Source organism: Equus quagga, chromosome 1 (assembly GCF_021613505.1).
Source record: "Equus quagga isolate Etosha38 chromosome 1, UCLA_HA_Equagga_1.0, whole genome shotgun sequence".
Classification (NCBI taxonomy): domain Eukaryota; kingdom Metazoa; phylum Chordata; class Mammalia; order Perissodactyla; family Equidae; genus Equus; species Equus quagga.
This window is the reverse complement of record NC_060267.1, coordinates 19,157,671-19,173,847: the sequence shown is the minus strand read 5'-3', so window position 1 is coordinate 19,173,847 and position 16,177 is coordinate 19,157,671. Positions and strand designations below refer to the sequence as shown.

The 16,177-nt window shown below is 42.0% G+C and overlaps 1 protein-coding gene across 3 annotated transcripts in view; it reads left to right on the top strand.

Moving 5' to 3' along the window:
• TEX49 (testis expressed 49) overlaps positions 1-16,076 on the top strand; it is a 30,469-nt gene extending 14,393 nt beyond the window's left edge. For all 3 annotated transcript variants that reach the window (XM_046655832.1, XM_046655842.1, XM_046655853.1), the window contains 3 exons: positions 12,635-12,757; positions 14,960-15,104; positions 15,545-16,076. In XM_046655832.1, coding sequence (XP_046511788.1) covers positions 12,635-12,757; positions 14,960-15,104; positions 15,545-15,593 — 317 coding nt within the window. In that variant the 3' untranslated portion in view covers positions 15,594-16,076. The remainder of the gene's footprint in view (positions 1-12,634; positions 12,758-14,959; positions 15,105-15,544) is intronic.
• Positions 16,077-16,177: the final 101 nt, after the last annotated feature.

The following is a 16,177-nucleotide window of genomic DNA, read 5'->3' as shown; positions in this document are numbered from 1 at the left end:
TGCTAGAGAGTAGCTCTTGGCTGCAACTGGAGTGTCACTGGCATCTTTTCATATGTTTTTTAGAGAAAGTGGAGAACATTAATTAATCTAGCAAGCCTATTAAATAGAGCTTCTTTAGGAGAGCTTCTACTTTATATATTATTGAGCTATTGACATTTAATGTGAATATTATGTTTTCTCTATGTTTTCTCTTATACATACATACATACCTATGATAAAGTTTAATTTTTAAATTAGGCACAGTAAGAGATTAACAACAGTAACTAATAGTAAAATAGAACAATTATCAAAAAGTACTATAATAAAAGTTACTGTAGATAGCAAACAGCATACGGTTTCTTTTCTTTCCTTATTACTAAGTTGATAATTTTCATCTTTTCACTTAAAGGAAGCACTTTATAGCTCCTCTTTGGCATACACAAATTGCCAGCATCACTACTCCAGCGCTTTGGGGCCATTATTAAGAAAAATGAGGGTTACTTCATCACAAGCACCATAATACCAAGATAGTGGATCTAAGTGACTAACGGGCAGGTAACATATACAGTGTGGATATGCTGGACAAAGGGGTGATTTTATCATGCCACTCAGAACCCCAGAAAATTTAAAACTTATGAGTTATTTGTGGAATTTTCCATTTAATATTTTTGGACTGTGGATGACCGCAGATAACTTAAGACCACGGAAAGTGAAACTGGATAAGCGGGGGACTACTGTACTGGCGTAAGGACTGACACATAGATCAATGGAATAGAATTGACAGTCCAGAAATAAACCCTTACATTTATGGTAAATTGATTTTCAACAAGAGTGCCAAGACAATTCAATGGGGAAAGAATAGTCTTTTCAACAAATGGTGCTACAAAAACTGGATATTCACATGCAAAAGAGTGAAATTGAACCCCACCTCACACCATATACAAAAATTCACTCAAAATGGATCATAGACATAAATGGAAGAGCTAAAAGTTTGAAACTCTTAGATGAAACTGTAAGAAGAAAAATCTTCATGACCTTCAATTAGGCAATGGTTTCTAAGATACAACACTGAAACTATAAGTGACAGAATGAAAGACAGATAAATTGGGTTTCATCAAAATTAAAAATTTTGTCCTTCAAAGGACACCATCAGGGCCTGCCCCCTGGCCCAGTGGTTAAGTTCGCACTCTCCACTTTGGTGGCCCAGGGTTTCGCTGGTTCAGATCCTGGGCACAGACCTAGCACCGCTTGTCAGGTCATGCTGAGGTGGCATCCCACATAGCAGAACCAGAAGGAGCTACAACTAGAATATACACTATGTCCTTGGGGGGTTTGGGAAGAAGAAGAAGAATAAAAAGGAAGATTGGCAACAGATGTTAGCTCAGGTGCCAATCTTTAAAAAATAAAGGACACAATCAAAAAGTGAAAAGATGTTTTTTGTAAATGTTTTGATTACAAGACAGATTTAAGATAAATATAGACTCTTATTAAATCAGTAATCATGAGAGAAAATTAAAGTTTGTTAAATAGTTGCATGACAAAAGGCTGTGAGCCCAGACAATTTTGATAGAAATTTTTTCAAAATTTTAGGACACAAATAATTTAATTCTTAAAAGCACAGAAGACAATGAAAATAATCAACTTTACCATACTAACACAAAACTGGTAAAATAACGTAAAACATAATACAGAATCATACCCATCAACCAATGAAAATATAAATGGACAAATCCTATTAATAGATCAAATTCAAGAATATATTAAAGACAATCATCTACCATCAAGTCATCTACCATCTGGAATACAATGATGATTTAATATTAGGGAATAGATTATATAATACATCACACCTATGTCAAATTAAAGATATATAGAACTATCTCACTGGAAATGAAAGAGACATTTGATATATTTTTTAAAGGCTTTGTCAATTAAGAATAAAAGGATGTTCCTCAGCATAATAAAGACCTCCCACCTCATATCATACACAAAAATAAATTACAGATGGATTAAAAAGTTATATAGAACAAAACTGTAGAAATATTAGAGGAAAACATTTTCGCAATCTTAGCGTGGTTTTGGAAAACTTTCCTCATAGGACGTAAAGCCCAGAAGCCTAAAAGAAAAGATTACAATTTTTACTTAAAACAATTGTAAATTGTGTATCAAAGACATTGTGTATCAAAGGCAAGAAAGAGACTAAGAGCAAATATTTGCCATATATAGGTGTATGTGTATATAAACATACATCTATGTAAGTATAAACCCTTATTAAATCATGAGAGAAAAACACGCACATATATAAATACACACGTGCATACATGTGTTCATATGTGTGATCCATATATATAATAATATTCAGTGTGTTCATATGTGTGATCCATATATATAATAATATTCAGAACATACAAAAAGCTCCCAAGTAAAGCACCAAACCAGACCCTTTCTCATCCAATGTCAGATATTTATTTATTGGGAACTGATTGTGCCAGGCAGTGTGTTAGGCACTGGGAATACAACGGTGACTAACACAGACAATAAACAAGTAAATAAATGAACAAGATATTCACAGATTATAGTAAGTGCTGGGAAGGAAACAAGGAGGACAATGCAATAGATCAGACGTTATAAACCTGTGGCCAGAGGGCCAGACTCAGCCTGCAGAGTGCTTTTATAAAAATTTGGACCAACATTTAAAAATCAGATTTATGTAAAACCCACATTTCTGACTTCTCTTAAAAAAATTAGAACTGGCCACATTGACCCTAAATTCCCACATGACCACAATCAGCCAGAGCAAAATAGCAGCTTCCCCTCTAGATGGGACAGGTGTCTTACTCAGTTTGCTTTGCTCATAAACCTTATCTCCCTGGCTGTTTATACGCAGCTGAGTTTGCACATCCAATGATGGAGAATAACTTGGGGAGGCCCACCTTAGACAGAATAATCAAAGAGATAACATTTGAGCAACACCCTGAAGAACGAGAACAAGCCAGCCATGTGTACAGCCAAGGCTAGAGCTTCATCTTCATAAAAGCACATTTCAAAATCTAGAGGCAATTCAAGGCCAAAACTGTAACAAAGCACCTCCAACTCCCACTTTGATCACAGACTGCTTTCACTGCATCCCAGCCAGAAGCCTGTAACTCATCTCCCATTTCTGACAAGCCATTTTAATTGTGCACATCCTGGAATATCTATGCACTCTGCCCATCACCCATGACCTCATAACATTGAACCTTAGAACAATATTTCTGGTGCTACTGCCCTTTCCACAAAGACGTTCAAGCAACTTGGCTACCCTCTGCCAAGTTTGGCTTCAACAATGTCATTCAGACTTCCACCTGAAAATTCCATTCAACGGCAATTATGTTCTATTCCTAGGATTCCCTTCAAGCTACTTGAACTGCCCCAGAGCTAAAGCCTGGGCCCACCTGGCTGAGGTCTAGGGCACGTAGGCTGACTCTAGGAGCTCAGCATGAAGCTGTGAAACTCCAGGGAGTTGAAGTGTTGAGCTCCAGGGGAACCTGTCAAGACAAAAGTGCGTGTATTTGGCTCTCCTAGGACATTTAGTCTTCCTAGGATGATTAGTACCATAATCACAGATCTCAAGTGGGCACTCAGGACTGCCTGACAATCCTATTATATATCCCTAGTCACTCTCCTACTCCTCAAGGCAACTATTTCACATCTCTCTCCTTGAGTTTCTAAAATCCCTCTTCCATTCTTACCCTGAGGTGATCACTTCCTTGCTCCTTATTTCACTAAGAAAATAGAAGTGATCAGAAGAAACTTTTCATCGTCACATCTAACGTTGTACCTTCCCTCTGGCACAGTGAGTGAACTGACTCCATTTGTGTACTGGATCCCATCCCATCTCACCTACTCAAGGATTTTGCTCCCAAAATGATCCCCCTCTCCCTCAGTTTTTTCACTCTTCCTGGATCATTTCTATAAGTACACAAATGTGCTGTAATCTCTTCCATCTGGAAAAAAATGAAAAAAGGAAAAGAAAGAACCCTCTCTTGACGACAGGGTCCCCTCAAGCTATCGTCCCCATTCCTTTCTCCACCATGCTTCCCGCCCCCCCCCCCCACCACCCCTGACTATTCCAAAACTCCTGGAAAGAGAAGTTTATACTCATCAACTAGAGAAAAACAACAATGCTGACTGGCCTCACTTTAAATTCATGATCACTAAACTCAAGCGGCTGCTTAGAAGTCAGACTACATTTCCTTGTTCCATGCACTCTCTCACTCTCCTGGAGACCCCTTCATACCTTCTCCTCTTTCCTCAAATCTCCAACACCTCCTCCCCTATTCTCACTCTCAGATAATGGCTTACCTTATGTTTCACAGAGAAAACAGTAGCAATTGGAATATAATTTCTATAACCTCTCACAAACCACATCTATCCATCTACCTGCATTTACGCTCATATATGTCTTCTTATAATGAATGGTTCATGCACCCTCCACTTGTGCATCAGACCTTATCTTGTTGACTATTCAAGAACACTACTCCAATATTCTTTGCACTCTATTGCATCAATTTTTCCATCTCTGATCGCTCCTATCTGCATACATACATACTATAATTTCTTCCATCTTAGACAAAGCCCTACATTTTCTATTTCCCTGCCCCCCCATACAGGAAAATTCCTCAAAAATGTTGTCTGGTCTTGCTGTCTCCAATTCTTCTCCTGCCAGTCTCTCTTGAACCCATGCCAATCAGGTTCTTGCCCCCCCCCCCACGCCAATGATCTAGTCATCAATGCTCGTATCCAGTCATCATGTTGCTAAATTAGACGGTAAGCTCTTAGTTCTCATCTTATTTAACATATCAACAGAAAAATACATCAGGGCTCAGATGGTTCTGAAACCTAATGCTGCTGAGGTTGCTTGCAACATATGGTCAGCTGGTAGAGGCTTGGGCCTGTGGACCACCATAATGGGGAACTTACCTCATAATTTTCTATCACTTTAGAACTGATTTGGGAAAGTATGTATGGATAAAATACAGCATCCTATTTGGCTCTTAGCAAGCCCATAGCTACCTTGCTTACCCCAGTCTTTCTAATCCCAATTTTTACATCCACTAATTCAAGGAACCCACAGTTCCTGACTCTATGCTCACCCTTAGTTCCACAACCCAAACGATCTTGCAGGACTCTGATTTGTAATCTACGCTTGTCTTCAGAATGATTCTCTGGCCCCACTCTCTCTGGCGGATTTCGTCTTGTTCATACATTCACTCCGGTGGCTTGACCCTTTTCCATCCAGCTGCACTAGTACTTCAGCTTGTTCTCCATGCTCAAATCAGCCACAATCTTACTTGGCCCTTGAGCTGAGGCTTTAACAGCAGCCATAAAAATAAACCTAATAATACCAACACTTTCATTCTTAACGCTCTTACTATAGAGATATTTTTAAGACATTCACAATTTTTCTTTGAAGAAAGATAGGGTTTTTTTCCTCCTAGTAGGTGTGAGTGTATTAACATTCTACTCAGAGGCCCACTCAAGCTTTCCTTATTATAGTCATAATGAAGACTCACAGAGTTGAGTCAACATATGTACCCAAATATTCTGCCAGTCTCTGCCTCCTTCCTTTCTTTTCCTCCTGAAAAAGAACCAAAAGAGGAAGACAGGGTGTGAGGAGCATACTTTGTCTATCCTTGACTTCATAAATTCAGTTTTATCAGGTTCCCAGAGTTGTTGAGATTCATTGTGCCTTAGTTGCCTTACCTGTAAGTGGAGATAATAATGCCTTCCTTATAGATTAGTTGTGGAGATTAAATGAAATAATGTATGTAATACACCTAAGGCCTAGCACATAAAACTGTACAACAAATGATTGGAGGAAAAGTTATAAGCCATAATAAGCAAGTTACTATTTACATATGTAATATGTACCTTTCCTATGACTGGAATATCTTTGTCCACTTTTCAAAATATACTTGCCAGGACAGAGTACCTGGGAAGCAATATTTTTAACCATAAGATTCCTTGAGAAGCAACAAATGCTGGCTGGCTTCAAAGGCTATTTCATCCAGGCCCTGAAAGAGCCTGGTCAATTACAGCTGCCACAGAAGAGCATCCCTGACCAGAGACCAGAACTCTCATGTCCACCAATCAGTAGATTCCTGCCCCTCCCGGACTCACCTTTCCTAATCCTAATACTGGTGGCCCCTGCAGGTTCAGCCCAGCTTCCAGAGTTCATTCACATTATGCCCTGGTCTCTTGAGTGCCTAAGCTTTCCCTTCTCTGTCCTGCCCAGGAGAGCATGGCCCTATATCTGTCCTTTCCTGTGCTGAATCTGCTTCACAACCTGCTTTGAACCCTATTCTCCTATCTACTCTTAGCTTCATACCTGGACACTCCTCTTGGTCCAGGAGTGTCTTGGTCTTGATTTCAGACAAATTCCCTCTTATCTGGCCCTTTGCTGAGACAACTCCCCTGCCTTGTTATATGAAAACCCTAGGTCAAACTAGCCCTCATCATAACACAAATCTACACTCAGGGCATTGCCCACTGGCAGGAGTCTCAGAGGCAAATCAATGGGGGTGGGTGGTAGGAAGAGATTATGCTTGTTCTTGTCTTGAGACAATTGAGACAAATGACCTCTTCCTGCCAGACTTTCTAGTGACTGCCTCCTAGCCATAAGCACAGTTACCTCCAAGCTCTGCACCTCCAAAGGGCCTCACTCCTCCACTGCTGCCTTCATCATTCCTCTTCCCAGAGGCATTCAGTAACGAGTCCTCAGAGGTGCTCTTACTTCCAAATGAATCACCAAAGAAAGATTAAATTTCAAGTCTTTCGTAAAAGCTGAGCACATCTCACTTGTGTTCTCATTTTCTGGATCCTGTCAAAGGATATAATAGGTAGTTTTCCCCACCTTGCCTGGAATGTCCTCTGCTCAATCTTCTAGGTCTCCTGACCTCTCCAAGCTCCTGTTTGGTGACCCACTTGTTAAGAGACAGCTGGAGATGCCATTCTTAGACTCCAGCAGAGGGCAGTGTAGTTCTGGCTTTTCAAACAGGAACATGAAGAGCTTAATCAGCCAAGAATGAACCTGGCCAAAGCCTCTGAGCCTCTCTGCCTTTCCAAATGGATAAACCTACTGAAGTTATAAAAATGTATCTTGGAAACAACCCATACATCTCATAGCTGCTACACACCATCATCCCCTATCCGCGTGAAACTAAAGGGAGAAGATACTCAAGCTACTTATAGCTACAATCTGTCAAAGACTAGGGAGTGGGCACCTCCAAGGTGGGTGACTGTGTCTGTAGTGGCAGCAGATAGGCCACTCTTTCCACAGAGGCTCAGCTTTTCCCCACTGGTTTTCCCCACTAGGACTGGTCCAATCCACTGCAGAGTGGCCCACCAGGTTCAAGCCCTCTCGGCCCGCCCGCTGCTGGCAATAGGAAATATTCCACATTTCAGGGAAGCTCAGGGAGGCAGGGATCTACCTCTGGAACAAGGTAATGATATCATGTCCCCCACCCAATTCAAGGTTGTTTCAGGATAAGCAGACACCCTTGACAGGTCCCCCATTGAGCTGTACACAGGGGAACCCATCAGAGGCTGGTTCTATCAGTCCATGTTTTCCCTTAGTCTTTATTCTTTCCTTAAAGTCCTGATTAGATGATTTCAAGAGCCATTTAGTGTAGTGGTTAAAAGGATGGGCTCTGAAGCCAAATTGCTTGGGTTAAACTCATGTCTCTGCTGTATGCTAGTTATGTGACCTTGGGCAAATTACTAAACTTCTCTGGGCTTCTGTTTCCCCATATGTAAAATAAGATAGTAATAGTACCTACTTTTTATAGTTGTGCTGAGGTCATTCACTAAGTACTAGCTCTTTTTATCACTGTCATCTCTAAAAGATCCACATAGTCCATTTTATATCAGCAGTCTACAACCAACACTATGCCTCTCTGTTTCCTTGTGCCCTATCTACTTCCCCTGTGCTCAGGATCCTGAACAAGGGCACCAGTTTGAGGAAGATATTCTGGACATGGAGGCAAAGGAATTACCCCCATATGTAAAATGTGCCCTGGGGATTGGTCTGGTTCCCTGGGCTCATGCTCCTGTCCACTTCCTTCCAAAGCACTGACAATTTCTTTGTATCAGGGAAGCAATAAGTGCAGGATAGCCTTCCAAACACACTTCAGCCAATTTCAGTCCATCCTAATGCTCCAGCCAACTTCATGGGATTAAAGTCCAGCATCTGATAGGACCTCCTAAACAGGAGTCATTTTTTATGTACAATACTACAACATTTTCTCTTGAACTGGTTTTGTATGAACTTCTAGTCAGGGTGGTATTACTCTGCTTGCAGCAACACCAACTTCAAGACAACAAGTAATGTGTGTGACATATTATCACCACTATGTACTATGTTTTGGCATCTTAAACAGGCAAGTGCTGTCACCTGGAAGTCAGAATTCTGCGAACCTGAGGCAGACTCAGGCTAAAAATTCTTCAACCTGAAAACATTTTGGCAAATCAGCCCCGGTTCCAACCACCAGAGGCAACGATGGGCAAAGAAGTGGACACATGAGATTTTGCGACCACCCCAGTGGCCCTGAGAAGCCTATAATATTGAAAAATCTACAGCATTAATTTGGATAAGTGGAAAATCCACCCAAGTACTTTTGCACCACCCCAGATGTCCTTCATGGTCCATTCAAAACATTAAATGTGGTCTTATGACAACTTCCAATTTATGGCCTAGTTCTAGAAGAAGCTGTCAGGGCCCTTCATATCTGTTCACCACAAAAAAACATATGGAACATAATATTAACTGGGTAGATAGAAAACTTCTGTTATACCGTCTACCAACAAAATGATGGATTCATCTACCTTGCCACAGTAGAATTTGCTTATGAAGAGCTCATTGCATCTCTCCACCTAGAACATGCCCGTTCATAGTAGCTATGGCATGATTCTCACCTACCTCTCACCACCCTTCACCTCAGGTGGCTTCCAAAACTTGGCAGCTTGGGGAAGCTATGGGTTACCAAAAATATCTTGCAGCTTGCCAAAAACTGATGTGAGGAGTATGCCAACTGGTGTTTGATTCAGGAGAAAGGTATCCAAGTGAGTGATATTGTCCAGCACACCTCCAAGCACATGGTAACCATCCATATGGGAAGCTGGAAGCATACTACTTGGAAACTGAGATAATAGAGAACATCATCTGGCTGTACCCTTAAGGACGATCAGTCTGAGGCCTCAGGACCTGGTAAAGAGCTCCCACTGTCACCTGCACCCAGAAGAATAATTACTCACAGTCCAGGTCCCATTGCTTACTAGGAATATGCTCTTTCTCCTCCATCTACATCTACTTGGCCATGGACATTCTGCCACCCCCACCTTGCCCAAAGTCAAACAACCAAATTCAAATGACACTGCTTCCAGGAACTGGCCCCTCATTGCTGTAACCTGTAATGAAGTACAAATCAGCCCGCTGGTTCAGTCCAGGCTTCCAGAGCTCTATACTCTACCACTTCTCCAAGTCCTCAACTGTTGAGGGAGAGGATTCAAACAGTGCCCCACTCTGGTGGTGTCATTATCTCAGATAGATAATGTTAAAGCAGATTTCCACTGAAGTGTAAAAGGAAGGGAGGAGGGGAAGAAATAATGAATGAGCAGGGCCAAGCCAAGAAGAAGGGGGAAAGCAGGAGCTGGGGAAGAGCTCTAGAACAGAAGTGGCATCCACACCCTCCAGAGTGATCTCAACAACAACTTCCAGAGAGAATGGCAAACTTTGATTCAGTTCCTGACAAGCTTAGGATTCTGAGATGCAAGCCAAATGTAGCCTACTTAAGCAGAACTTGAATTTCTTAAAAGAACATTTGGTGGGATTACATCAAACTAAAAAGCTTCTGTACAGAAAGGAACAATCAACAAAATGAAAAGGCAACCTACAGAAGGGGAGAAAGTATTTGCAAACCATATGTTTGATAAAGGGTTAATACCTAAAATGTATAAGGAACTCCTATAACTCAATAGCAAAAAAAAAAAAATCCAATTAAAACATGGGCAGAAATCTAAATAAACACTTCTCCAAAGACACACAAATGGCCAAGAAGTATATGGAAAGATGCTCAGCATCACTCTTCATCAGGGAAATGCAAATAAGACTTGCACAATGAGATATCACCTCACACTTGTTAAAGTGGCTATTATCAAAAAAAAAGGTAACAAGTGTTGATGAGAATGTGGAGAAAAAACCCTTGTACACTGTTGGTGGGAATGTAAATTGGTACAACTACTATGGAAAATGTTATGGAGGTTCCTCAAAAAATTAAAAATAGAACTACCGTATGATCCAGCAATCCCATTTCTGGGTACTGAAATCATGATCTCAAAGAGATATCTGCACTCCCATATTCATTGCAGCATTATTCACAATAGCCAAGACATGGAACCAACATAAATGTCCATCACCACATGAATGGATAAAGAAAATGTAGTATATACATACAACGGATTATTCAGCCTTAAAAAAGAAGGAAATCCTGCCATTTGCAACAACATGGATGAACCTGGAAGACATTATGCCACATGAAATAAGCCAGACACAGAAGGACAAATACTACATGATACCACTTATATGAGGAATCTAAAATAATCAAATTCATAGAAGCAGAGAATAGAATGGTGGTTACCAGGGGTTGGGGGGAGGAAGAAACAGGGAGGTAGTAGTCAAAGGGTACAAAGTTTCAGCTATACAAGAAGAAGTCCTAGAGATCTAGTGTATGACATAGAGCCTATAGTTAACAATACTGTATCGGATACTTAAAAATATGCTAAGAGGGTAGACCTTATGTTAAATGTTCTTATCACAAAATAATAACAATAAGGAGGATGGGAGGAAATTTTTGGAGGGGATGGACATGTTTACGGCATAGATTGTGGTGATGGTTTCACAGGTGTATACTTATCTCCAAACTCATTAAGTTGTAAATATTAAGTATGTACAACCTTTTGTATGTCAATTATAAAATGTAGTTTTTTGTGTTTTTTTGGAGGAAGATTAGCCCTGAGCTAACATCTGCCACCAATCCTGTGCCCATCTTCTTCTATTTTATATGTGGGACGCCTGCCACAGCATGGCTTGATAAGTGGTGGGTAGATCCGCGCCCGGGATCTGAACCGGCGAACCCCGGAGCCTCCGAAGTGGAGCATGCAAACTTAACCACTGTGCCACTGGGCCGGCCTCTAAAATGAAGTTGTTTTTAAAAATATATAGTAGGAAGCATATAAAAGCTGTAGAAAGAACAGAGAACCAAGCTTGGAAGATAGTAACCAGAAACAATGTTCAGAATCATGCTGCAGACCTGGTTGGGCATAGACGACTGCATTCAGTGCTGTGGTGGGTACTGACTGGCAGCAAGGACACTGGACTGTGGATACTGCTGCTAGAAACAAGATGCAGATTCACTGCTGCAACTTCCCATCAATAGAAGACTTTACATGGGCCCTGCTTCTTTGCAACCTCATCTTTGATTCAAAATCTGAAGCAGATGTGATTGGCCACATCAAAACTCTTTGCCCATGCCCTAGCTGCAAAAGAGGCTGGGTATCTTAGTCTGTTCGGGCTGCTATAACAAAATACCATAGACTGGGTGGCTTACAAACAACAGAAGTTTATTTCTCACAGTTCTGGAGGCTGGAAGTCCAAGATCGGGGTGCCAGCATGATCAGGTGAGGGACCTCTTCCAGCTTGCAGACTTCTTGTTGTATCCTCACAGGGCAGAAGAGGCAAGGGAGCACTCTCAGGCCTCTTTTATAAAGGCGCTAATTCCATTCATGGGGGCTGAGTCCTCATGACCTAATCACTTCCCAAAGGCCCCACCTCCAAATACCATCACCTCAGGCATTAAGTTTTCAACATATTAATTTCTGGGGGACAACAAACATTCAGACCCTAACACTGGGTAAGGAACATCTGGTCTGTTCAGCCTCTATAGTGATATATAGGTTTTGCCTCAGAGGGGATTCCCAAATCCCCATTAAGAATGCTAGGTCTACACTACACCACTCTACCCTACCCTACCGTACCCTATCGTACCTTATCTTACACTACATTTCCAGGCCCATTCCCTGTTCCTCTCCACTTTACCCAGCACTAATCAGGATCCACATCAATAGCAAGCTCTCTGAGACCTCTCTAATGCTTCTAACACACTTGCTATCCTGCTGCCTGAAATGCTTTTCCTGATACTATGTCCCACAAACTCTTATCCTCCAAGATTTGGCTCAAGCATAACTTCCTCTATTAGACCAATTGAAGCTCAGCAAATATGCGATTCCCAGGAAAGGAGTGTCCATCCAGATAAGGGGCCTTTTTCACCTGCACTAACCCTAAGTATCTGTCAATATCCTGATTCCAGCAGGAGGCCTCTCAAAACCCAGGAGTCAGGGAGGCACAAGAGAGTGGTGAGGGAGGTCTCATGATCACTGGGTTCTCCCTCCCTCCCCTCTGTCATAGGCATTGTGATTTGACTCCTGAGATCCTAAGAATCAGATTTGAGTGGCTAGGAGAGATCCCTGCCGTGTGCCTGGTTAGCACAGAGACCAGAAATTCAGAAAAACAAATAGCCCCAATTGCTATGTACTCAGAGCTGCTCTATTCTCATTTCAGACCAGAGGGAACTGGTACCTGCTAGGCTTCCCCCTATTATCTCAGAAGATGGGAATTATTCCGTGCACCAGAATAGCCACACAAGGTACCATGAAGCTGTACAGAAGGTGTTGTTGAAGACATGTAAGTATCTTGGAGTGGGCACCATGCTAGGGGCAGAAGAGTTACATCTGAGTTCCTCAAGAATGGATGGGATGTCGTGGGGCATGGTTACAGGGCAGGGGGGAAAAAAGAGCCAAGAATAAAGACTGAGAAGAAGAGGGAGAGAGGAGACTTGAATGGTGCAGTGAGCAAGCTAAAATTTGCGTCAGACTTGGAAGCAGAAGATCCAAGTTGAGTCCTACTTCTGCCTCTTTTAAGTGTCTCACTTTTAGGTGGTCACTTATCCTTTACTAACCTGTTGCCTCATTCATTTAAAAAGAAAGCAAAACAAAAACCAGAAAATGCCTGCTCTACCAATCTTACGGAATTCCTGTGCAGATCAAAACAAAAATGAGACAATTTACAAAAGTACTTTGTCCATTATTGTGTGCTATGCCTGGAAGGAGTGGTAGACCAAGCACTAGCTTTGGAATTTGAACTGAGTGTAAACTCCAAACAAGTTGTGTGACCTTAGGCAACTTCCTTTAACTACTTAACCTCTCTGAACCATCTGAAAATGGGAACAATACTCTAGCATTGTTGTGAATGTTAGAGAAAATGTACATTTAAAAAAGCATCTAGGGGCCAGCCTGGTGGCACAGCAGTTAAGTTCCCACGTTCGCTTCGGCAGCCTGGGGTTCGCCAGGTCAGATCCCTGGTGTGGATGTACACACCACTTGTCAAGCCATGCTGTGGCAGGCATCCCACATATAAAGTAGAGGAAGATGGGCATGCATGTTAGCTCATGCCACTGATACATGCAATTTGTAGGAACCTCCAGGGAATTATGCTGTGTAAAGATAGCCAACCCCAAAACAATCACATACTGTATGATGACATTTATACAGCATTCTTAAAATGACAAAATTATAGAAACAATGCATTGTGGATTACGAAGGTGGGGTGGTATGGCTATAAAAGGGCAACAGGTGATGAAACTGTTAATATCCAGTTGTGATATAGTACTGTAGTTTTCCAAGATGTTACCCCTGGCAGGAAATGGGTAAAGGGTACACAGGATCTCTGTGTATCATTTCTTACAACTGTATATGAATCTATAATTATCTCAAAATTAAAATTTAATTTAAAAAACTAAAATACTTTCAGAAATTAAAAAAGACATATGCATGAAGAGGAGTATCTAAGAGTTATTTCTAAGAGCAAACTTTTAAAAAGCTTATCATCAATTAATAGGAAAACAACTAACTCAAAAATGTAACATCTAGGGCCAGCCCCATGGCCAAGTGGTTAAGTTCACGCACTCTGCTTCAGTGGCCCAGGGTTTCACCGGTTTGGATCCTGGGCGCCTCTCGGACGTGGCACCACTCATTAGGCCATGCTGAGGTGGCGTCCCACATGCCACAACTAGAAGGACCCACAACTAAAAATATACAACTATGTACTGGGGGGATTTGGGGAGAAAAAGCAGAAAATAAAAAAAAGATTGGCAACAGTAGTTAGCTCAGGTGCCAATCTTTAACAAAAAAGTAACATCTCACTGGTATATTAGGGATTTATCCAAAAAAAAAAAAAAAACATTATTAAGACTATATAGCCAGAATATTAGGCCATAATTCTAAGTTTAAAAAACATTCAAATTTTATATACTGGTATAATTCGATTTATCCAAATAAAGAGCGAAAATACAAAAAAAAATCTAGGTAAGTCTGATATTTCAAAATTTTAAAAACACCTAAAACCACATTTAGAACTTGACAGGCACTTGATAAATAGTATCTATTAGCAGTATCTAACCATGAGGTGGTATCATTGCTAAGTTTCAGAGAATTACCTGGAATGAGCAAAGAAAAGAATTATTTCAGAGAGGAGGGAAGGGAATGAGGATGATTAAGCCCAGAAAAAGAAAAAACGAACCAGTGGACCCATCTTGCACATTTCCCAAGTGATTTGACTTCTTGCTTTTCCATCACCTTAGCACTTGGGGAAAGCTTTCTTGGAGATGGGCTTCATAGCAGGAGTAAAAACCAAGACTCATTCAACTGACCATGAAGGGTGTGAGATGCTGGAATGAGGAAGTGAAGCTGGGTGTGGTAACCACATTCCAGGACTCTCTCAGCACGTGGTCAGGCCCAGTTGCTAGGTTGGGCTTGTGCTGCCCTGAGGCACAAAAGGGAGCAGAGAACTTGAAGAAATTGGATAACCTGCCCTTCCCCAACCATTCAGTCCCCAATCAGGTCTTCAGAGTCCCCTTGACTGATGCTCAGAACTTCAGCTTCTGGCGGTCCCACCATCCAGGAGTGCGCCCAGAGGAAACCATGCCATGGATCCGGGGCCCCCGCCACTGCCTCATTAAAAGCCCAATGGCCAGGTGAGGCTGGGAGGAGTAAACGTGGGGAGATCAAGAGAAGTATTCCCTTCTCTCACTTAGATCCTTAGAGACTGTTTCATCTCTACTCAGAGTTAGGGACTAGAAGAGGAAGTTTCGGTCTTACCAGGGAAAATTGGCAGCAAAATCTAGGCAGTGGTGGCTTTCAAAGGAGTTAAAGATTTGTCTGTGTCCTTGTTTTGCCTTGTGGATGTGAGTTCTGGGCAAGCACAAGACAAGTGTCTCTAGCATTCCTGTGGGAGGCTGGAGATGTTTCCACTCCCTTGGTTGCTGCCTCCCCACCCCTCCAACCACCATCCACTGGCAGTAGCCCTACCTCCTCATGACTACCCCTGCCCATTCTGGCCTGAGGCAGACTTGGGACCCTCTCCCCAGCTCCAGCCTGGCCTGGCTGAATTTAAGACCTTCTCTGTCTGTTCCAGGTTTATGGATCACTGTATTCTCAGCGACAGAACCTTCAGTCTGTATTGAGCAGGATGTGTTTGCAGAAGAACAAGATAGACTGTGGAAGGAGGACAAAGAAGGGGAAAGAGGGAGAAGGTGCCCTGGTTCCAATGGCTGAGGGGATCAAGAAATCAGAGTAAACAGATTGGACTAGAAGTCATTTGTGTGCACTGGAAGTCTGGGTGAGGGAAATTATTCCAATGCCCAAATTCCTGTGAGATCAGGTGTGAGAGAGACTCTTGAACGAGCCAGAACTTGGCATTTGGTTTGGGAGGGGCCAGGACACTGGAAAGACCACCACAGGTGGTCCTGACTTCATGCATGCAGGAGTCAGAGTAACAGATCTGGGAAGACACACACTAGTCCTCATGATGGTGAAGGGCCTGGAGTAGTCATGCTCCCTGAAGACACTGCAGCTTCACATTGGCAGGGAGAAAACCAGAGGAAGCCCTCTGGCGACAGACAGGAGAGGTCCACAGAGCCTTCCGGCAGGAGGCTGCCTCCTACACCAGGCTCTGCCACTTCTGACCCAACCCAGAGCCCAGAACAGCTGCAGAGAACAGGGAATTTTACAAAGAGTTTGATTTTATTGATATTTAAATATATTAAAT